Source organism: Chaetodon auriga, chromosome 5 (genome assembly GCF_051107435.1).
Source record: "Chaetodon auriga isolate fChaAug3 chromosome 5, fChaAug3.hap1, whole genome shotgun sequence".
NCBI classification, from domain to species: domain Eukaryota; kingdom Metazoa; phylum Chordata; class Actinopteri; order Chaetodontiformes; family Chaetodontidae; genus Chaetodon; species Chaetodon auriga.
Genome location: NC_135078.1, coordinates 18,439,077 through 18,461,819, shown reverse-complemented (window position 1 = coordinate 18,461,819; position 22,743 = coordinate 18,439,077). Strand labels below are relative to the sequence as shown.

The window sequence follows — 22,743 nt, the reverse complement described above, 5'->3', positions numbered from 1 at the left end:
TTCCAGACTTGCATGATGTGCATGCTTTAATAGAGTGAGTTTTGCATTGCTGCTATGGTGTAAATATAATTTTGGTCATCAAAAGATGAAACTAAATGTGCTTGGATTTAACTCAGAGACCTAACTCACTTTGTTAAGCTCGTAAGATTGAAGAAACTCACGTATACGTGTTACATGGTCACTGCTTTAAGTGACCACTACCAGGTATGTTTACAGGATTTAGGTTGTTTTATGTGAACAGAGAAATACCAAGCATAAATAAAATATACACATGAAGACATAAATCCATTTAATTGTTTTGCAGTACTTTAATTAGTAGTTAAGTGCAGTACAGAGGAGTTTGATTGACATACATTTATAAATCCTGTCATTTTTAGTTGCCTGAAAGACAACGTAAAGTACAAAAAAAATTATAAATCCTTAATGAAATACTTTGATCATTCACATATTGAAAAAAAGGCTACACAAAATGTTCACCAATCATCTGTACAAATATTTCTAAGCAACATGCTTTCTAAATGTGCACTCACAAAGCATTGAAGTAAATAAAAATGTTTCTACATGGCATTGTGCATCTTAGCCTCATGAGGGCAGTATTGCTTCACCATGGTCTTTGGAAATCACTTCTTTTTTTTTTTTTTTGTGCCACTTGTTGATGTCAAAGCAGATTGCTGTTTCTTAAATGTCTCAGAGTATGATAGTCTAAAATTTGTAGCTGCAAAATACCAAGTTTTACCTATGCTCAACTAAGACCTAAAGTACACATCATGGCGTCTGAACAAATGTTGATTAATAAATCTTTAACTGTTACAATTACTATCTATAGCAGTCGTTCAAATGTGAATTTATGTGAATCTGTCAGACCAGATGAACTTCAATCTCTGGGAGCCAAGCCTCTAAGGTGTGCGTTTTTCTCAAGCCTCACTTCCTGTATCTCCCTCTCCTTCTTCACGGTCTACCTCTCCACCTATTTCCGCATAGCCTCTAGCTCTAACAAACCCTGACAGCCTTCTCCTCCTTTTCACCAGGACTACCGCCACTATGACCACCAGCACAATCATACCAATCACCCCAAAGGCTACCCCTGCCTTTTCCCCACTAGACATCTGACTCAATTCTGGGTTAAGCTGGCGTACAAGTTCCTGGATTTCCTCTGGTTTGGCCAGCTTCCACGCCTTGGTTTGCCCCACTCTGACCCAGCTCTTTTCTCCTTCAGTCATCACCATAACAGTGTTTGTGGACTGCATGCTGGTAAGTGAAGGATTAGTGAAAGGAGGCAGATGGATCGGAAGCAGCTGCCCACCTGTGAACAGTCCTGACTGGACGCAGTAAAGAATTTCACAGCCGTCACTCACTGTAGCGAGATGCTGACTGAACTTGGGAGGGCAGTGACGTTGGGACCCAGCCAGAGGGTTGCTTGACTGACAACTGAAGAGGCCACCAAATGGCACTGAGTATCTGGTGGCAGTTTCATAGTCGTTACTCACACAGATCACTTGGCCATCTGAGAGAAAGTTTACTGGAATGAAGTTTAAGGGGCAGCTTTTAGCATTGGTGAGGGGGTTCAGGAGAGAAGGGGTGTATATGCCTCCAAACAGATACCCTGAGTTGTCTGGGGCCTTCCCGTTTACAGAGCACCAGTAGGTGTTGATGCGAGCAGAGCGAACATGGTAGTTATCCTGACACACCTTGCGATAGCAATCTGAAAGGCCTAGAAACCCACAATCGTAGTGCTGGTCGTAGCAATCGTACGAAGTGTAACCCTGCTGTCTCACTTCTGATCTGAGTAAAGTGGGGGAGTACGGCAAACGACAGGAGAAGTCACCTGTGTCAGGGTTTTTCTGGGCCAGGGCATCACATAATGGACCTGCATTTGAGCTGAGTTGATCACACACTTGGTAGACGCCACCAAAACTGAGATTTGTAGCAGGGCCCTCACAGGATGCATCATCAAGGTTGGCTTGGAAGTTGAAGTTCTTGGAGTTGACGTCGACACAACCAGGCCGTGTGTTGATCTTGTAGTATCGCTCTATGGCCTGACTCACTGTCAGAGCCAGTTTGCCAAGTGTTGGCTGTGGCAGATCAGGGAAGGTGTTGGTGTTTATGAAATAGTGTAGGGGAAATCCAGACCGATCAATAGCAACCAGGTTGTTCCTGGTACTTTCCTGCCACTTCTCCAGAGTGATGCCAGGATAGAAAGCCATGCCACCGTGGCTTTGAATCAGAGAGTACTGAATATTGGACTGATATGTTTGAAGCAATGAGCTTTGCTGGGTATTGTGACTGCTAATGTCAAACTTGAGTTTGTCAAAAAAGTTTAAGCCTGCCTGTGTTGTGAGAGAGGAACTTTGTGAAATGTTGTCTGACACGTATGAAGAACGGAGGTAGTCTTCCTGCACCAAGGTAGCCCCGGCATCAACACTAGTGATAACATGGGTTCCATAGTCCAGGACCATCTTCTCTGAGAGATATTCTGCATTCCTTGTTTGGTTGTTTTCTATTGCATTGGCTATCTCTTTGGCCTGTTGAGCAAAACGTGTGTCCAGAGTGAAGTCCGGATAAACCTTAACTGTGTAGATGAGGTTCCGAACCTTTGAGAAAGAGATCAGATAAAATGTTAGTTTGTTTTTTAACATCTCCCATACTTATATCTGCTTATTAATGTTGTATTCCTTTTCTTTCCTTACTTTTTAGAGTTACATCAATCACTCCAGGAACTAATGGCTTTCTGGCTGACATTGGCATGTCTACTAATGTTTACTGTGCGTTGCCTCTGTTAAATGGTCCCATAAATAAATAAGATATATAATGGTACTAAACACTTTTATCAACCAATCTTTGCAGTAATCCAGGGTAGAGTAGTACTTGTTTTATACATGAACAAAATATTTCACAGATAATTTTAGCTTCTGATCTACAATCACTGGCACACTGCTCATCCAAACTATTGAAAATAACAACTTACTTGCACTCTGGTTGTGGTTGAAGAGTCTTTGACCTGGTGGGTTTTCATCCTCTGGTTCTCTGTCGAATATTTGCCATTCAGGATTGAGAGGAAGGAGCCATCTGCATTTATAGTATAAGACGAAGAGCTTTTCTGCTCCAGCCAGGAGCTGATTATCTCTGAGTTTGTCTCCACGCCCGTCTCCTTGTGCGGGATGACAAACACCTCATCTGGGATGAGGTAAAGCCCGTCCTCAGTGGTCTGGCACTGGATGTAGCTGAGGTTCATGACTCGACCCACATCCAGGTTCCGGAGGTTGTCCCAGCCTCCGCCCGGCAGCACCTCCAGCGCTGTTATGGAGAGGTTGGTGGAGGCACGACATTGTCTGAGCCAGTTGGTGGGGTGGCTGACAGGCACTGAAGAGCAGACCTGAAGGAGAACCAGGAGCTTCACTGCTGTCTTCATGATGACTGTGTCAGAAAGGGCTAAGATGACTGAATATAAGGGGTCAAGCCAAGTTCCTCCTCCTCTTATGCACTTTATCATATGACAAACAGGAACATCTTGTTTAAGAACTGCTGGGGGAGGATGTGGTTTTGCTTTCAATTGCAAATCTGCATTTATATTTGCAGGCAGACCATTGTACTAACAGAACAAAACTCAATACACTTCCTAATTTATGACGAAACTTCTATCATTTTCTATCACGTAACATAATTAAAGGCAATATAAGAAGAACTGAAGCAGCAAATATTATGGTTAGCCATAAACCAGTGTTCAATATGGTGCAATTACATGATTTATGTTACCTAATTATTCAAGTGAGTAGAGTGAGGTCAGTGACAAAAGCGCAGCGTGTTAAAATAAACTCTAGTTCAAGAGTAATATGAGGAGGTCACAAGAACCTGCCTAAATCTGTACAATTCTAAGTAACCATCATGCAGTCTGACAACAAATACCTCAGCCGTGAGTTGTCAGGGATAAAATCACATCAAGAGTCTTTCATCTACAGTATGTTTTGGCTATGTTTCACATTATCTCTCTCTCTCTCTCTCTCTCTCATTATTCCCCCATCCAATAGGAAAGGGACACAAAGGAAAAAAAAAAAAAACAGAAAGCAGCTGAAGTGTACACAGGAGGATGACTGTGAAAAAGGGGAAAATGAAACTTAAGCTTAATATAAAACCCAGTCACATGTTAAAGGTACACTGCTTCCGTTGATTAATTTGTTCACTGGCTTCCTCTTATTAAAGGGAACAGAGAGAAGATGTGAAAACAAGACAAACTAAGAGAAAATATTGCTGTTTTTTGTGTGAACTGTCACATGAGTGGAGGTCACTGGGACTGTCCTGAAAAATTCTGCCTGAGTCACCACCCAACATCAGCACCCAACAGTCAAGACCGAATGTCTGGCTACTACAATGATGAGTAAAAACAATACATGTAGGAATAAAGTACAGAACTGCAACAAATACAATAAAAATTTGGGACAGTGTAATAATGTTTTATGTTATGTCACATGTGGGGAATTTTCCATGTTTTCATTGGCTTCATATGTGATGTGGCATAAATCATTACATTTGCCGTATCTATTAACTATCTTCAAAACACTCTTAGCCACTCAGTCACACTTTTAGCTCCATTTCCATCCAATACTCCAGCTTCCAGATACTACCACAGTTTAAACTGACCTGAGGTGTCTGCTGCTGTCTAGTCATTGTACTCTCGGATCAGGATGGCATGTCTGTGCTCCTCGGCCTGGCATAACTATCTCTTCACCCGTGGTGAGTCCCCGCCGTGTGTTTTGTCTACTGGAGATAAGAGAAACACCAACAAACACATCTTGACATGCCCGTCCAGTCTCACTGTCGTCAGTGACGATCAGCTGCGTTTTGCACACAGCTGGCGAGAGTCATCAGCTGCTGTTTAACGGCCAGCCTGGTTCCACCCAGTATTCTGCCGAGATCAATGCAAACAACCAAAACTTTACACACTGCCGTACAGGGTTTCCAATCCAGGTTACATTTCAATAAACTCTCGGCACCTCTTTGCTCGCGACGAAGGTTGTAATACCGTCAAATGTGTGACAGTATCTCTTTAAGGGCACCATGAACACGTTATATTCAGGCACCACGATCGCTGTTTGTGTCCATCACTTCACGGCAAACTTTTCAGTGTTAAAATTTGTGTGAGTACACAGTGCTGGACGCTCTGGTTCCTGTGCGTAACTGTGCGTAATGGCGCCACTAGGAAACGTAGCGCGCGCTCGACCGTTTTCCAGCGTCACTGTGAATCCAGCAAATCAAGCAAATCAAGACATGGTCCGAAATCGTGCCCTTGTTCACCCAGTCACTACAACCCCATAATGGACAATCCATAGTCCACTGAGCAGTGAGCACTACGTTCAGATTTCGGACACTTAATTAATGATCATGATTTTGCGTCATAAGTGGAAGCTGCAGAGACACAGCGGTCGTTGTCACATCTATGAAGTTGCACTATGGGGTTTCTGAGGGCACTATATAAGATTTCTGATAGAATTACACATCAAAATTCGGCCACTCAAATAATACGGTGGACAGTAAACATAGTCAATAATGTACGTCGTTGTAAATTTAAAGATGCATACCTGACAGATTTAAAGGCTCGATGAGGTGCTTCCTCAGTTTAATGCTGTCTACAGCAGGATGTGCTCTTATGCAGAGTTCTTGCATAAACAGAGGACATACAAAATGCTGTGTGTCAAAGTTATTTTTGTTTTGTTCAAAACTGAAATAAAAAGTATACGACACGCTCTAAAAATTAAAACATGTTTATTATTTGTAGCAATTCAAGTCTTTACAGACCATGGCAGATGGTGGCAGGGAAGGGGAGTAAAAACAGCAGGTTCAGTGTTTTCTTTGAGAGAGTAACTGAAAAATAGCTAAAGCAAACTCAGGTTCAGGTAGTTCAGTCCACACATATGTTCACAGCCACCAGAGGTGTTTGGTCAGCATTCAGTGTCCATTATGAGGATTCACTTCTTAGGAGCAGCTCTGGTCCTGGTAGACTTGGTGACCCTGCGTTTGACCTTCTTAGGACTCCTGGGCTTCTTGGACTTCTTGGTCGCAGCACGCCTCTTGGCTTTCTTAGGACTCTTTGTCTTCCTCTTTTTCTTAGGTGACTTCTTGGCTGCTGGAGTGGCACCTCCGGCTGCTTTCTTGGCTCTGGTCCTCTTCACCTTTTTGGCTTTTGGCTTCTTTTTCACGGCCTTCTTCTTTCGAGGTGTGGGTGGCTTCTTGTTCACCTTGAAGGAGCCCGAGGCCCCTGTGCCCTTGATTTGGGTCAGTGATTTGCTGGCCACCAAGCGCCTGATGGCGAGGACGATTCTGGCTCTGTTCTTCACCACGTCTTATCCCCCGGACTTCAAAGCCTTCTTCAGGGCTGCTAGGGACATGCCGCCGCGCTCCGTGGATGATGACACGGCTTTCAGTATCAGGTCTGACACTGCGGTGCCCGTCCTCCTCTGAGTCCTGGATCTCTTTTTGGGAGATTTGGCCGGAGTCGCCGTGGGCAAAGCAACAGCAGCAGAAGACATTGTAAGGGCCTTTTTGCTTCTATCGAGTGAGACTGTGTTAGAGTATTATCTGTGGTGAACTGGCCGCCTCACAGTCCAGTGAATTAATTGTTACAGAATCTTGCCGGTAGATGGCAACACACAACCACACAACCGATGAACTCAATGGCTTTGTGAGTCATCGCATACTGAAGAAAACGCTGTCACTTCAGGGGTTTAAGACCTCACTACTTCAGTATAGTATACACCCTCTAAGTTTTGTATGAATATACGTGCGTATCCCTTTATTAACCTTTTTTTTCCATGCCAAACTCACTCAAACGATTTCGTCTGCTGTCTAGTCATTGTACTCTCGGATCAGGATGGCATGTCTGTGCTCCTCAGCCTGGCATAACTATCTCTTCACCCGTGGTGAGTCCCCGCCGTGTGTTTTGTCTACTGGAGATAAGAGAAACACCAACGAACACATCTTGACACGCCCGTCCAGGCCCACTGCTGTCAGTGACGATCAGCTGCGTTTTGCACACAGCTGGCGAGAGTCATCAGCTGCTGTTTAACGACCAGCCTGGTTCCACCCAGTAGTCTGCCGAGATCAATGCAAACAACCAAAACTTTCCACACTGCAGTATGGGGTTTCCAATCCAGGTCACATTTCAATAAACTCTCGGCACCTCTTTGCTCGCGACGAAGGTTGTAATACCGGCAAATGTGTGACAGTATCTCTTTAACTGCACCATGAACACGTTATATTCAGGCACCACGATAGCTGTTTGTGTCCGTCTCTTCACGGCAAACTTTTCAGTGTTAAAATGTGTGTGAGTACACAGTGCTGGACGCTCTGGTTCCTGTGCGTAACTGTGCGTAATGGCGCCACTAGGAAACGTAGCGCGCGCTCGACCGTTTTCCAGCGTCACTGTGAATCCAGCAAATCAAGACATGGTCCGAAATCGTCCCTTTGTTCACCCAGTCACTACATCCCCATAATGGACAATCCATAGTCCACTGAGCAGTGAGCACTACGTTCAGATTTCGGACACTTAATTAATGATCATGATTTTGCGTCATAAGTGGAAGCTGCAGAGACACAGCGGTCGTTGTCACATCTATGAAGTTGCACTATGGGGTTTCTGAGGGCACTATATAAGATTTCTGATAGAATTACACATCAAAATTCGGCCACTCAAATAATACGGTGGACAGTAAACATAGTCAATAATGTACGTCGTTGTAAATTTAAAGATGCATACCTGACAGATTTAAAGGCTCGATGAGGTGCTTCCTCAGTTTAATGCTGTCTACAGCAGGATGTGCTCTTATGCAGAGTTCTTGCATAAACAGAGGACATATAAAATGCTGTTTGTCAAAGTTGTTTTTGTTTTGTTCAAAACTGAAATAAAAAGCATAGGACACGCTCTACAAATTAAAACATGTTTATTATTTGTAGCAATTCAAGTCTTTACAGACCATGGCAGATGGTGGCAGGGAAGGGGAGTAAAAACAGCAGGTTCGGTGTTTTCTTTGAGAGAGTAACTGAAAAATAGCTAAAGCAAACTCAGGTTCAGGAGGTTCAGTCCACACGTATGTTCACAGCCACCAGAGGTGTTTGGTCAGCATTCAGTGTCCATTATGAGGATTCACTTCTTAGGAGCAGCTCTGGTCCTGGTAGACTTGGTGACCCTGCGTTTGACCTTCTTAGGACTCCTGGGCTTCTTGGACTTCTTGGTCGCAGCACGCCTCTTGGCTTTCTTAGGACTCTTTGTCTTCCTCTTTTTCTTAGGTGACTTCTTGGCTGCTGGAGTGGCACCTCCGGCTGCTTTCTTGGCTCTGGTCCTCTTCACCTTTTTGGCTTTTGGCTTCTTTTTCACGGCCTTCTTCTTTCGAGGTGTGGGTGGCTTCTTGTTCACCTTGAAGGAGCCCGAGGCCCCTGTGCCCTTGATTTGGGTCAGTGATTTGTTGGCCACCAAGCGCCTGATGGCGAGGACGATTCTGGCTCTGTTCTTCACCACGTCGTATCCCCCGGACTTCAAAGCCTTCTTCAGGGCTGCTAGGGACATGCCGCCGCGCTCCGTGGATGATGACACGGCTTTCAGTATCAGGTCTGACACTGCGGTGCCCGTCTTCCTCTGAGTCCTGGATCTCTTTTTGGGAGATTTGGCCGGAGTCGCCGAGGGCAAAGCAATAGCAGCAGAAGACATTGTAATGGCCTTTTTGCTCCTATCGAGTGAGACTGTGTTAGAGTATTATCTCTGTGGGCCCTCTTGACAGCTTCAGGTTTTATAAAGACGCGATGAGAACCGTGTAGAGTCAGCCTCACCGCCACTGCGCGCCTCTTCTCTCCTCTCAAACTTGATGAACTTTGTGTTTTCTCCAGCAGGATTATTCCGTAAAATCCCTGCGTAAAGTCTTAGAACTCCAGATTAAAAGTATATTGTAAGAATCAGCGTAATCTCAACTCTCTGTATCGGTATTTTTATTGAGAGATTTCATAAAATATGTCAAAGTTTATTGTGCGTAATTACATAGCTGCCAGTTGTAAGGTGTAATTTGAGACGCGTATTTTGAACATTTTAGCAAAGTAACATCCTCAAAACAATCATCTACAGACTTTAATAAGTAAATAAGTTTAAATAGCAATAAGGCTGATGTACTGGCTCCAAAACTTAGTTTAATTTCTGCCGCTTTTGCTCATTAAATTCATTTAAAGATGACCAAAGAAACACAGCTGCCTTGCAGACCCACCATAGTGTGACCTGAACAGAGATTCCTGAAACACGGATGCAAGATAGTTTCCATGAGAAGTGTGAGGTGAAAATAGTTTAATATGAGAAAATGTTAGTTTTATATCATTATATGATATATATCTTAGTGAAAATATTACTGCAGGCTGTATGTCTCCTCTGTGTGGCGGGAGATGGACCTCAGCCAGAATAAGTTATCAACCCGTAAGGTGGGGCGGCCAGAGAAACGAATTCAAGATTCAAGATTAATATTCCGGGTTTTTCTTACTCTAACTAACTGTATATTTACAATCGGTTTATTTGTTATTAAAGTGCCGGTCTATGGTTTGACAACTGGCTTAATCGTATTACAGGAAATTATGCCATAAAAAACGCAAAGAAAATTCCCCTATGTGCTTTTAACGCGTTGTCTTCTGCATGTAAACCTTTTATTTAAAGTGCCATCATATTTCACTGAATGCTCCTGTGACAAACTTTCTGCTGTCTGTAGAGCCTTTGATCAATGAACAGCACAATGTATGGTATAATGCATGTGAAATACGAATTTCAGTCAGAGTTCAAAGATGAAGCACTATTATTGTATTTACTTCGAGTATTGTTAACTATTTTGTGTCCTGTCACATGTTTGTGCATCAGTAATTTTATTTTGACCATATTACAGTTATACTGACACAGATCAATAATTTAAATTACTGATTTTTTTTTTAAAATCATCTCTGGCTCTCTTTCCCGCTTTCTTTCTCCCTCTGTTTTTATTGATGAGAGAAGTGAGTGTTTGTGTGTGTGAGAGAGATGACTGGCAAATGTAGTGCTGCCTCCTGTCGCGCACTGATAGCGCCGCCCCGTGTTACACACGTCTGTACAAGCGCGCGCACACAGAGAACATATTCCAACAGAGTGCGTGAAATTAGTTCCAATAAAAATGCAGTTGTCCTCTCAAGTAGACTAAGTTTTAAAGTGTGTTGATTGTTTGGCACCCACTCAAAGTATCTGCAGTGTTTTCTCTGTCGATGAGCGGTGAGTCCGCGGTAACGCAGGGCTGCAGAGGAGAACAGAGAATGAAGCAAATATGCATCAGATCAGATAAAGCTGTGATCATCTCAAAAGAGAAAAACACCTTCACGAACACACGCCCTTTCACCTTCTTTAACACTACAGTGTACACAGGTTGGATTTGAGCTTGTTCACTGACATGTTGTTCCCATAATTAAGCCAAAGCAGTGACGTCATTGAGTAAAGAGTCACTGTTTTATGGTGCTCGACTCTACATCTGCACATGTAATGTCATGTAAGTGACTCCTTTTACATTATGTGCTGTTTATCTGTGTCTTGGTCAGAAGAGCCACCGAGAGTCGCTTTATGTTGTTATCTCCTCAAACTTCCGTAGTGTTTAACTTAAAAGTGTCAGATTAAATCACCAGTATTCAGCCGAGCACTGCCGCTGTGACTCACTGCTGAAACAGTGTTCATACATCCACTGTGTTGCAGCTCTAAATTCCCACAGAAGTCTCTTTTTTGTATTAGAATATGTTTTATTGTGACAGATTATACTCAGTTTTAGGTGCTGAGGAACAGAGGAGGGGAGTTCCCTCCTCTGACAATGATAGTTCCCTCAGGGGACTGTTTTAATGGCCTCGTCATTGCTCGATCTTACTCGATACAGTAGATATGTGGTATGTTTTTTGCTATGTCATGAATAACTTAAAAAAAAACTAATATATATATATGAGTGTGTGTGTGTGTGTGTGTGTGTGTGTGTGTGTGTGTGTGTGTGTGTGTGTGTGCAATAACTAACCAAACAACTATCAAATTTCAAATGAAAGTGGACCCTAAACCATGCTAAATCCGTAGAAAAGTGTGATCATTGCTCAGTAGTAAATATATTCACCTGAACAACTACTTAAACCAGAATGAAATATCTCATCTTTTACTTCCACCATTAAAGTCTTTATCATCCTTCACGCTCTTGAGGAGTGGTGCGTAATGTGACGTTGCTTCCCACCGTTGGGGGGTGAGGGGAGCTGCAGGGCAGCACAAACCTGTTTTCCATCACTCTCCTCCCCGAAGCATGTGACCATGTGATCACAGTCACTGCAGTCAGACAGACAGATTGAGAGAACTTGTGACCAAAGCAGCAGGAACAGAGAGCAGCTCGGCGCTGTGAGCGATAAAAACCGGACTGCAGCAACTTCACAGGCCTCCTTCTGTCTCTTCAGCTCCCTCCGACAGCATGGACTGCGGAATATTCACCTCCAAGACCATCCTCCTCTTCCTCAGCTTGGTGTTTTGGGTAAGTGGCGGTGATATTTCTCCACCTGCAGATATTTGAGCTCATGCTGACGGCGGTCTAGGAGAGAGTGAACAGCCTTTTTCTCTGAGAAGCGTCGCCGTTATTATTTTGTAACCTGCTGTGTGTTTAAATCAGAGTTGTGACTTGATAAACATCTTGGCAGCCTGTCCTAGTTTTCCAGCCTGCACAGTCGCCATCGCTGTATTGTACTCCCTCATTTCCGCTGTACCATAACACAGCGCAAATATGCGTCGTTCATTTAAAAAAAAAAAAAGAAAAGAAAAGAAGAGAAAAATAGAAAGAAAAAATTCCAGAAAGGCTGTGAGTAACATTTCCCAATCATATGAGTTTCAGTCAGGCTGGGTTCAGGGGAACGCTGATTCACCTGACTCTGCTGTAACATTTGGCCGTCAGCCAGTTTCAACGTTGACTCATTTGACCACAGTTCATATCAGGCGACCAGTTGTCAGCTGTCCACTGTCTCCTTCGGAGGAAAATTGGTTCAGAGGCTCAGAGTATTCGTTTCTGCGTGTCTGTGACTGATGGCTGTGTAATGTGATTACTGTGTTTGTGTGTGTGTGTTTGTGTGTGTGAGAGAGAGAGAGAGAGAGAGAGAGAGAGAGAGAGAGAGAGAGATGGCCTATGCGTGTGTGTATTTGCAAGAGAAAACAGGCATGGCTTATCTCTTGAATTCAAATTTACTTCCTTATTCTCCATCTTCTTTCCAGTCTAATGCTCCGTCTGTCTGTCTGTCTGTCTGTCTGTCTGTCTGTCTGTTTCACACGAGTTTTCCTCCTCTCTAAATATGAGTGTGTTTTATCCCTTTATGATGTTTAATGTGTGCAGGCTCGATTGCATTCCGTCTTGTTTTTCTCACCTGACACACCCTTACCTTATGGCAAAAAAGCTTTCACATACATCACAGGGTTCTAGCTGCAAAGCAGTTAAAAGTAGTCTGTCAAGCTAAACTGAACAAGTCCGTGTATTAGGATAGAATGGTAAGCATCAATGTTTTTTTTTTTCCCCTCTGATTCACCAAAGCAGGAGTCTTAAATCACAGTTGTATTCTGTTAGATACAGTAGGGATGTCCCCACTCATTTGAATGTCCTGACATATCCTCTTTAGGACATGGAGGGACTGTGCTGGTTTATCAGAATATTGATTATCCATTTAAAGTCTGTCTTTATGAAATCGTATTATGCACATAAACATTTGTAAAAAGCCACAAAAGTTCATTGAAAAACTTGTGAAGTTCCCAAACCTTCTAAAGATGGCAGCTATTATGCAGGGAACTGAGTGAGAACGTGACTGACATGATCCACTTAATTAGAATATTTCCATTTGATGTAATGGTCCTATGATAAGACATGGCATCCTCTTTTTTTTTTTTTTCTAAACAAATGACGTGATTTGAGGGGAAAAATCAGAAGTTTAAAAAGTTCATGTGTTCTGAATGTCTGGAAGCACATGCACACATGGTCTAAGACACAGCACGAGTACGCTTCTCCTGCAGGGGCCCTCTGAAATCAGCCCCACGGATCAAGAAACATCGCCTTCTCACATTCCAGAGAGGTGGCACCGTGCATGGGCTCTATATGTTGTGTAAGCCTCTTTGTGCTGCTTCTGAGGCACAAGATCAGAGTTTCTAGAAAGATTAGGGGTGAGAGATGGGGGTTGGGGGGGGGGCAGCAACTACCCCACAGGGATCTCGTGACTGTGGTGTGATTAAGAGAAATGAGTCATGAGGCTAAAGTGCAGGATGAATGTTTGTTCGCATATGAACAAACCGAGCGCACAATCTACAGCTCACCTCATTACAGGGGAAGTAAAACTAACCGTGATACTAGAAGTGGGAGATTTTTTCTTTTTTCTTTTTTTTTTTTTTGAAGTATGTAGTGCTGCAAATTTTCCATCTATCGTGGACAGGCACATTTAGCTGATCACATATTTTCATATTTACACAAGCAGCCACATTAGAGTAGAAACTAATGTGCAGTTTAGCTTCTGAAGTGTAAGTGGAGCTTTCGTCACTCAGCGTTTGCCTTTCTCTCTCCCCCCACACCCACACTAACAGTCCTCTTTTATTCTTTTATCACGCACCGGAGTTTGAATCCACTCTGACACAGTGAGTTTCAAAGGGCACAGGGAAGTCAGGCCGGTTGATAATGAGATCAATACTTTAGAGTCCTTGTTTTCATAATTGTTGTCTCTGTTCTGGAAGTTTCTTTAGGTTTGACTTCTGGATTGGTTTAGAACTGATCACATAACAGTCACTGTACTGTACTGTGTACATACAAAACTGGCCCATATACATGCAGTCTTATGATCAGTGAGCTCACTACTGAAGCATGACTCGCAGAAAAGTCGTGATGGTGGTGTGACTTGATGCCAAATCCACATCTGACAGACTGTCAATGACCTTCACCGCCTGTGTTCATCACATGAGATCACAGCAGATAATCAAAGGAGAAAATTCTCTTTGTGCTTTATCTAACAGGGATTTACCAAGCAGCTTGTTCTCCTTATGTTTGATGGTATTCATAACTGTTGATGCACTATCATATGTTATTACCTCTCCTGTGTTTTATACCTACAGTATGTCACGTTGACAGAACAGGACCACACTGGTTGATGAATCTAATATCAGCATCCAGGCTAAAAAACAGCTCTTTCCATCTGTTTTCTGTTCGTTTCTGCAGTACTTTGTTTTGTTTAAGGCAAAGTCTGAGTATGCTGAGTTTTTAAAAGCTCAATGATCCTAAACTTAATGACTGTTGACTCTTTTTGCACAGACTTAAAACAACTGCAGTGGAAATTGTCCAAACGAGGAGAGAGTGCCTTAATGTGGCTATTAGCTGTGTACTTTGTGTGTTCTTTTTTTTTTACAGAATGATCTGTGATTAAAAAACATCAGCAGATACATATGTACACACTTCAATAGTGTCCATTGCACTGGATCCTAATATTTGCCTTTATTTCCAGAATATTAGCTATATATATGGTAATGTAATGGTAATCTAGTTATAATTTCTTTTAATACTGAAATACTGACTGTATCTTACCCTAAACTGTATCGCAAACTTGTCAATTGTGAGCTACCATTTTGACGTGCCACATGTTGATGTTTTCTCCTCCCTGCAGGCTGCAGGAACGGCGTTGGCCTACGTCGGTGCCTACGTGATCAGGAGCTATAATGACTTTGACAGCTTCATTCAGGACAAGTACACACTGGTCCCGGCTGCCATCATCATCGGCGTCAGCGTGGTGATGTTCATTTTCGGACTGGTGGGATGCTGCGCCACAATCCGGGAATCTAAAGTCGGCCTTAGCTGTGTAAGCGTGTGTGTGTTGCGTGAGCGTTTTCAGTTACATCGTTAGTTATGTTGTTGCGCTTCGTCTTTGCTCTCCCTTCGCTTTTGTTTGTCCTCTCGCTCTCTTTCACTTCTATTTCCCTCGCTCAATTTCCTCACGACGTCTTGTTTTCTTTTTCCCTGCAGTTCTTTCTGATCATCATGGTGATCTTTGCGGCTGAAGTGGCTGCTTTGGTATTTAGCTTCATCTACCAAAACAAGGTGAGTCACAGATACATGTCCTCTGTCACACAATGTTCGCTGCTGACAGTAAACTGTGTTAGACATTGGACTTTCAATCGACGTTGCTTTTCTTTCTTTGCATCTGTCCAGATAAACGGAGACCTGGAGCGCTCCATGAATGACGCCTTCACAAAGTACGACGGACAGGATCCCGAGACCAAAGCTGTGGACTACCTGCAGACTCAGGTTGGCGTTATGTTCCACTGCAGCTCTGTCTTATCACTTGTGCTTTCATTCTCCTCCACATCTTCTGCTTTGCCTGCATCCTCTCCCCCTCGCTCGCTTTCATTTCCCTCTCTTGTACTTTCTGTTTAGTCCACAATCTCTCTCTTTCTCTCTTGCCTCTTAAAGAAGAAACAAAGAAACCCCCTTAAAACAGCAACAGCTAAAAGCACAGTATGGGCGATAAAACCCCCCAAAAAATGTAGTATTTTCCATCCACATGCTCTAAATGCTCCAAATTCACACCTTTGCATCTGTTAAAAGTCATTCAGGAAATTGCTCATTTCAGTAGGTAGATTGAGAGCATGCAGGTCAAAAAGTCAGTATCTCTAAATAACCTCAGTGCACTAACTCACTCACTTTTATATGTTGACGATAAGATCTCATTTGGAAAATGCTTCATTTGAACTGTTTAACTGAAATATACTTGAATTTGAATATACTCCTTGAAAAATGCTTGAATCTGGTGTTTCATCTACGCTTATGAATCAAACTCACTTATGTAAACCAAAAAGCTTTTAACATTTGAAGTGAAATGATCCTGTTGGCGACTTGTTTGTTGTCTTCCTGCCGTCGAATTTAGCAAGCATCAAATGATCATGATCGAGGTTTATTTGAACAGCTGGTAGAATAAAGGAAGTGAGGAAGGAAGGAACACATTGATAGCTGTGGGCGTAAAGAAATTTTAACAGGGTGGAAAGTTTTGGTACCTTGAAAGTGCTGGAGAAGTGCTTGAATTTTACTCTTTAAAAGCTGTATGAAGCCTGCAGGATGTCACTCTTTCCATTTCTGTCTTTCACTCTTTTATTATATCTCTTTGTCACTGTCGTATGTATTTGTTGGTCTCCTCTTGGGTTCTGTATTAACGCCTGTCTGTTCTCTTTTTGTCTCGTGCAGCTGCAATGCTGTGGTGTTCAAAACTACACCAGCTGGTCCAACACTACCTGGTTTACCAGCCACAACAACACAGTGCCTCGGTCCTGCTGTAAAAACATGACCAGCACACAGTGCACTGGCAGACTGGATCAGCTGGACCTGCTTTACCAAGAGGTAAATCATACAGAAGCGCACTCTGCTCTTTTGACTTAAAGACAGTTTATTAGGTATTTCCTCTTTAAGTGCTTTTAACCGCTTCTAAAACGGCAGCTCGGAGAAGACTTTGAAGCAGGAGCTAGTTTACACCGAATGAAATAAAGTGAATTAAGTCTGCAAAATCAAATTTTCTCCCACCTCTGAGGCAATAAAGCAAGAGCAGATGCTTTCGATGTGCATATGCAGCATGCGCACTGACTGTACTTGTGTTCATATGTTTTAGGGTTGTGAGCCCAAGCTGAACAGCCTCCTACAGGGCGTGTTGAGTTACGCCATGCTGGTCATTCTGGGCTTCGCCATCATCAAGGTAAGAATGGTCACATGCAGTTGAGCAGCTTTTGTATGTACATCCTGCTCTCAAAGCAGTGAGGTGCACATCAGTCAGTGCAACAGATGGTGTATCTTTTTGAAGTAGTCGACTACGTGTTATACTCCTTTGTGTGCCATGCTGTACCCCCCGACTGCATGGATTTCCTAACCTAGCACCACCTGTGTGACATGGCTCATGAGGGGTGGACAACCAAGGTGTACTACTGTGCTGTAGAACATAACTCGTCTTCAGATCTACTCATGTAAAAGTACAATAGCTCTGCTCAGGGCTACAGCCATTTCTGTGTTTATACACTTGATACAGATTCAGTTCTGCTTTTCAAAGTTAGCTTCCTCAGAAAGCTGAACTCAGAGAAGGCCTCACTAAGGAAAATAATCTGACTGGAATGGCCTCCTGATTGTTCTGCAGACCACTTCTTGTTCTTCCACAGAGGCTGAGGAAAGTCAGAATCAGACATGGCACAAATGCAAGAATAACCCACTCATTTCTAGCCATGAAATTACTTGAGCTTGTCCTGTGAACACATGAAGCTCCAGAATTTTAAGAGTTTATGTCTGATTCATCCTTCCTGTTGCAGTTCTTTGGGATGCTGAGCGTGTGTGTCATCACCTGTAAAAGCGGAAGCCGGAGGAGTGGCTACCAGCCTCTCTATGCCTGAACCACCTCCTGCACCCACCCACCACCTCCTCATTTTGCTCGACGAGGTTTGCCGACCACTTCACTCAGCAGTGCACAGCAGCGTCCAGGCCAATCACTGCTCAAATCTTAAGTTTTATTTAAAATAATGATATATAAAGTATACACGTGTGGCAAACCTTGTCTCAGTCTGAAGTGGGTCATACACAGCTTTCCTCCATAGATGAAATCAGCACAAATGTTCCTCTGACCTGTTAAATCATTTTGCTGAATGTGGACATTGCTTTCAGTTCTGAGTTGTTGACTAAATTTCCCCCTTTGGAGATTTTTATGGTAAAGTTTCTGTGTGGTTGCCTCAGGTTTCTGTACTTTTTCAGCCCAACTATGGCCTTCCTTTGGGATAACACACATGAGACAATAGCCCAAAATACCATTTTGAAAGTAATCCATAGAAAATGTTGATCTCTGTTGGATTCTGTTTGCTGAGAGCCTTCCTCTCAAAAGCATCCTGTAGTTTCTAATGCTGACTGTCAACCTGGTGCAGCTGCCATCACATCGCAGGAGAGAAAAGGTGACAGAGGAGAAAACTATGTTGGACTTTTAGGTGAAATCTTGCCGAAACCTTCTCACTCTCATGTAGAAAATATTCTTTGGAATGTACGGTAATGAAGGACTTCGAGCTATATTTTAAGCTTTTTGTGATTTTGAACACAAGGGTTGCAATTTAATGCCTTATTGAGATAGATATATATATATACATATATAAAGTGTAATGGTCAGTTAACTGCATAGTTTCACTTTGGTTGTGTTTATTATGTTTCTAAATTAAACAGGTGAATATTTCCCAATACTTTGAAGTTTGGTGCATTTACATCACCTGATTGTATTCCTTTGTCCTCTGTGTTTTTTGTGTTTTTCAGCATTTTTTAATGTTACAGAAATGGTTATTTTCCAGCAGACCAGTGTTACAGATGTACATTCAGAGCATGACATTAAACGTGACACATGCTGGTTATCTCTCCCTCTCTTACCTCATGACTCTGCTGATAAAGAGGCCTTTAGGGCCACACATACAGAAGATAGCAGTGTTCACCTTACATAAACCTTGCCAGTGGTCAAAACGATAAATGAAAATATAGACTCATGTCCAGGGGCATCGTAGTCGACATGGAGCACAGATGAAGGGATTGTTGAGGCTTTAGATCGAGCTGATTTCAACCATTAACATCATTCATATTTAACTGATCCTTTGACCTTTTTACATTAAAACCAGCTTTGCACCAAATGCATTTTCTCTCCTTTTGCTAGCACACAGAAAACATGAGCAACAACTGCAACACTTAATCATGTTTGTCACTGTTGAACATCTGGGTGCAGTAACAAGAAACATCCTGCAGGTGGTGTTAGAGAACATGCTCAGTGTTTAAAGTCTGAACCAGCAATTGAGGTGGTGAAGGGGCCCAATAGCACCTAGTATGTACTCTCTGTAGAGGTAGTACAAGATATGTGATCATATTTTGTCATTCAGTTGTTCGAATTATATACAAAAGATGCTTTAAATACGATTCTAAGATGAGTTCGAGCTTAAAGTGACACTGTAATCTTTTTATCAGCAATCACTTGTTACTTAGTTTCATTTAACTCCTCCTCTCTCTCTGTCTCTCTCCCTCCCTCCCCCTCTCTCACCCCCTCCCTCTGTGTGCACCGCTGTGTTACTGACATGCGCTGTTGTAAATGGCCCTGCTGCCCTGTCTCATTTTGTGTCCCTCTCATATCTCTTGACTGCATATCTTATTCAGGGCATATCCCCACTGCTCCAGGCTGTGTTGACATTTAGACAGGACGGTCCTTTTCAGAGAGAACTGTTGGCGCACGCATGGCTAGATAACCTTGTCGGCTCCAAGCCCCCTTTTCTTCCCTCCTTCCTCAAACTGTCTGTTCCTCCTGTCTCTCTTTCACTCTCCTGTCTGTTTATCTCGATATGCTCACGTCTCTTTCCCAGCTCACCTTTTCTCTCTTGACATGCATCTTTCTCCACCTGTTTGTGTTTTGCATTTGAGGTGCATTTGCATCTCTATCTCCTACCAAGACCACCCATCTGTTTTCTGTCCTGTGCCCTTGTTTTTCTCAACTTTCCCTGCTCTGTAGTTTCTGTTAACCCTTGATATCAGGTGGTGCAGCAGGGTAGATAGTGCTCTTTCTCAGTAATGCTGTGTATTGTGAATAATACAGATCAATCTGAACAGAGCAGCTGTCTTTGGATGGAAATTATCAGTATATTATGGAAGAACAGAAACCAAGATATTTATAGGTTTCCTGTTCTGAAACATTGGCAGGTTGCTTGATATAGGCCAGCGATGCGAAGGCTTACTTGGGGGTTTTGAGGAATCCCACCACAGACATGGCGATGGGCTCACATGTGAACTGAATCAGTGAGATAATTCATTTTATCATGCAAGAATCCTGCATTATTTTTTTCATTCCTTCTTTTCGTTTGTTTGTTTGCTCTTTTATGTCTTTTTTGCTTTTACTTAAGGTAAAAAAAAAAGTTTGCAATTTGGAATGCAGCCTACGTGATGAGTAACTGAACTGAAAATCAAGGGACTGCACCTTTTAAATATTGGATTTAATAACACACCACTGTGCTCTGCCTTCACTTTCTGTCAAATCAAAGCTAAAAACAAAGAACTGAAGAGTCTTGAATTCAGTGGGCTGTGAGAGCTGATTGTGCATATGAGTTGCTGTTGTAGCATTTCTATTCCCTCATGAGTTATCTTTGCACACCTACAGATGAGCCCTCATCTGTCTCCTCTTTGGGCCATCCCCTGTCTGGAAAAAACATTCAGCACAAACACACACCAAACGCACTGACTAAGCCAGATGTTGTCACAGGGAAATTTCAGCCTGACCTCTAATTTATTTATTTCCTTCCCTACTTAGCCGGGGTTCTGTTGGAGGCAGGTAACCTGAGGAGGACACACACTATACTGCTGCTCAGTCTGTGCTGAAGGCAGATCGACAGAAGGGCAGGCAGGACATGTCTGTGCCTGAGTAGAGATCCAAGGACTCTTGTCAATTCCTTAATGACTCATGTAACATTTATAATGCTAAACGCATTTCCTGGATTTGTTTTGTTTCCTTATCTGTTGCATATATAAGAAAAAGGGACTTTTTCAGCTTTTCATGACACAATAATACAAACAAATAAGGAATTATCACTTGGAATTTCTTCCCTTCAGCTTTCTTCTCAGGACAGAAAAATTAATAAGAACACACACTGTCAAGACCAGGAGCAGGTGCTGCTGACAACATACACGCCTGTGTGTGTGTGTTTTTCCATAAACAGCCACCCACCACCGACACTGTGATGTCTCCATTTGTCAGATGCTATCAGTGTTAATTAGAGGGGGCAGAAATACAGAAGAGGAACAGAAACAGACACAGAGAACAAAGACTCAGAATTAAATGAGCAGCAGCAGTATCATAGAATAATCCGCATTATCTATAATTTTCTAAGATTAATCCTCACATCTTAAATCCTCACAAGAGAGAGTCTGTCTCTTTTCCTTCTCTACTTGTGTTCCTCTTTCTTGTGAGCACTGTTATTTACAAGTGAATGCCAGTGATTTTATAGGTTAGTTTTTGGCTAACCTTGAGTGTCCTGTGACTCCCCCTTTACCTCCAGCTACAGCGTTTGAAGGACTTATAAAATAACCTGTTACTCCTGCCCTGAAGATAGTTTTGGGAATCTAAATCACAGATGTCCCAATAGACTCGAAAATGATAGCACTAGTTTATTACAGCTGGTGTACCAGAGCACACTTCTATTTTCTGCTTCTCATCTTCCTGTTGTAAATAACGGCAGGTTGTTATCTATCTGTGTCAGTGCAGTAAAACAAAAACACACAGAGGAAACACCAGGAAGTGTCTGTGATTGTAGATAAACTGCACTGATAATGCTGACATGAGACTGGAGACTGGCTGAGGGTCAGCAGTGATATGTTGAAGGTAGGCCATGTAATGTTAAGAACAGTGAGCGATCTTGAATGAGGAAAAAAAAGATTTTATCTTTTATCCCAAATGTGGTCTTTCTGACAGCTCCCATTTTATACAAAGATTGGAAACAGACTTCGCTCTGACGCAGAAGCAACAAAAATATTTGACAATTTCCTCTTCCCTACATTCCATCGGTAACCCCGTCTTATCTTGCCGCCGCACAGGAGAAGGAGCAGATACACACCTGGAAGATGTAAAGCTAAAGGCTCCACCTCAGGTCTGTCACACAGCTCTTCCACGCTTGTTGCTGGGGAAGGGGTGAACATTTCTCTGTTGCTTTCAGTTTTCCAATAGCAGCAGCTCTCTAATTACAACCTCCCCCTCCGTAACCACAATGCAACCACTGACCCATCATCTAATGGATGGCATTAAGCAGATTATTCAGTAGATTTCTGCAGCACACCTGTAAAATTCAACCAAAAGGGTGATGAAATGATGTAAAAAGAGTGTGAGGTCTCCAGGTTGGTGAGAGATAAGAGAGAGGTGTGTTTAACACTGTACTCTCAGGGTCACGGGGTGCTGTGGATTCCATTCTCACTTCTGTCATTTAATCAAACAGAAATATCACATAAAATCCAGACTCTACTCCTCTCTTTACACTGGCTTGATTACACTGGGTGACTCTGTTCTATCTCCTCTCTGTTAATCCTCCAGCACCTCTGCATAATCATTATTCCATTCGCCATGACCTATCTCCTCTTTCTTTCTCCTTCTCTCACTGCGCTGACTCTCATAAGAACCCTCCACTAACCACAGGCTATGGGAGTTTTTTAAGTCAACAGACTATTATACAATACAGCCATAAGACATCGCAAACATCGCAGAAACTTCTGTTTTTACTCCACTCCTGCTCTCTCCATCTTCACAAGGGCCAACAGCCCACACAGTGCATCAAGTTCATGCAGTTTTTCGGAGTTTTTCTCAATAGCGGTTTAGGGAACAGTAAGAAATCACAAACTGAGCTGAAACCCTTCGTTACAAAATTACTCTTGGAGCATAATTTGTTAATCAAACTGTAACAGTAGATTTTTCCTTTACTGTCACAATTTTGCACTATTTTGCTGTCCCCACTCTTTGTTATCTTGTTTGTAATGAGCATCGACCTGAAAAAAGTTAATTTCATTAATGGCGTTTGGTGGAATAACAGCACGTCAGAACTGACTGGGTCAGAGATTTAACCGCTGTCTGTAAGAGACTTTCAAACAGGGGTTTGAGCAATAAAGTCAGATAGACTAGACTAAAAATAATATCAGACAACAAATAAGAATAGCTTTTTTTCATTTT

The 22,743-nt window shown here is 42.6% G+C and overlaps 3 protein-coding genes and 1 pseudogene across 3 annotated transcripts; 1 reads left to right on the top strand and 3 right to left on the bottom strand.

Moving 5' to 3' along the window:
• Window positions 1-642: 642 nt before the first annotated feature.
• On the bottom strand, window positions 643-3,409 carry mpeg1.1 (macrophage expressed 1, tandem duplicate 1). Its single transcript, XM_076731160.1, has 2 exons — window positions 2,966-3,409; window positions 643-2,591 (listed from the first exon to the last, which is right to left on the bottom strand). Exons 1-2 carry the CDS (start codon window positions 3,407-3,409, stop codon window positions 915-917), a joined length of 2,121 nt encoding a protein of 706 aa, XP_076587275.1. The 3' UTR covers window positions 643-914.
• Window positions 3,410-5,799: 2,390 nt separating this feature from the next.
• LOC143321083 (protamine-like protein) lies at window positions 5,800-6,521 on the bottom strand (annotated as a pseudogene).
• A 1,427-nt stretch (window positions 6,522-7,948) lies between these two features.
• On the bottom strand, window positions 7,949-8,756 carry LOC143320986 (protamine-like protein). The gene has a single exon (XM_076731066.1). The coding sequence runs from the start codon at window positions 8,693-8,695 to the stop codon at window positions 8,135-8,137; it is 561 nt and encodes a 186-aa protein (XP_076587181.1). The 5' UTR covers window positions 8,696-8,756; the 3' UTR covers window positions 7,949-8,134.
• Window positions 8,757-11,218: 2,462 nt separating this feature from the next.
• Window positions 11,219-18,418, top strand: tspan36 (tetraspanin 36). The gene is made up of 7 exons (XM_076730662.1): window positions 11,219-11,528; window positions 14,671-14,862; window positions 15,027-15,101; window positions 15,213-15,308; window positions 16,242-16,394; window positions 16,660-16,743; window positions 17,345-18,418. Exons 1-7 carry the CDS (start codon window positions 11,469-11,471, stop codon window positions 17,423-17,425), a joined length of 741 nt encoding a protein of 246 aa, XP_076586777.1. The 5' UTR covers window positions 11,219-11,468; the 3' UTR covers window positions 17,426-18,418.
• Window positions 18,419-22,743: the final 4,325 nt, after the last annotated feature.

Bases quoted from the DNA above. Each gene is read 5' to 3' on its own strand.
- mpeg1.1 (XM_076731160.1), bottom strand. From the start codon at position 3,409: ATGAAGACAGCAGTGAAGCTCCTGGTTCTCCTTCAGGTCTGCTCTTCA. The intron at 2,592-2,965 runs GTAAGTTGTTAT...TCTTTCTCAAAG, and splicing joins CAACCACAACCAGAGTGCAA to GTTCGGAACCTCATCTACAC.
- LOC143320986 (XM_076731066.1), bottom strand. From the start codon at position 8,695: ATGTCTTCTGCTGCTATTGCTTTGCCCTCGGCGACTCCGGCCAAATCT.
- tspan36 (XM_076730662.1), top strand. From the start codon at position 11,469: ATGGACTGCGGAATATTCACCTCCAAGACCATCCTCCTCTTCCTCAGC. The intron at 11,529-14,670 runs GTAAGTGGCGGT...TCCTCCCTGCAG, and splicing joins TCCTCAGCTTGGTGTTTTGG to GCTGCAGGAACGGCGTTGGC. The intron at 16,744-17,344 runs GTAAGAATGGTC...TTCCTGTTGCAG, and splicing joins TGGGCTTCGCCATCATCAAG to TTCTTTGGGATGCTGAGCGT.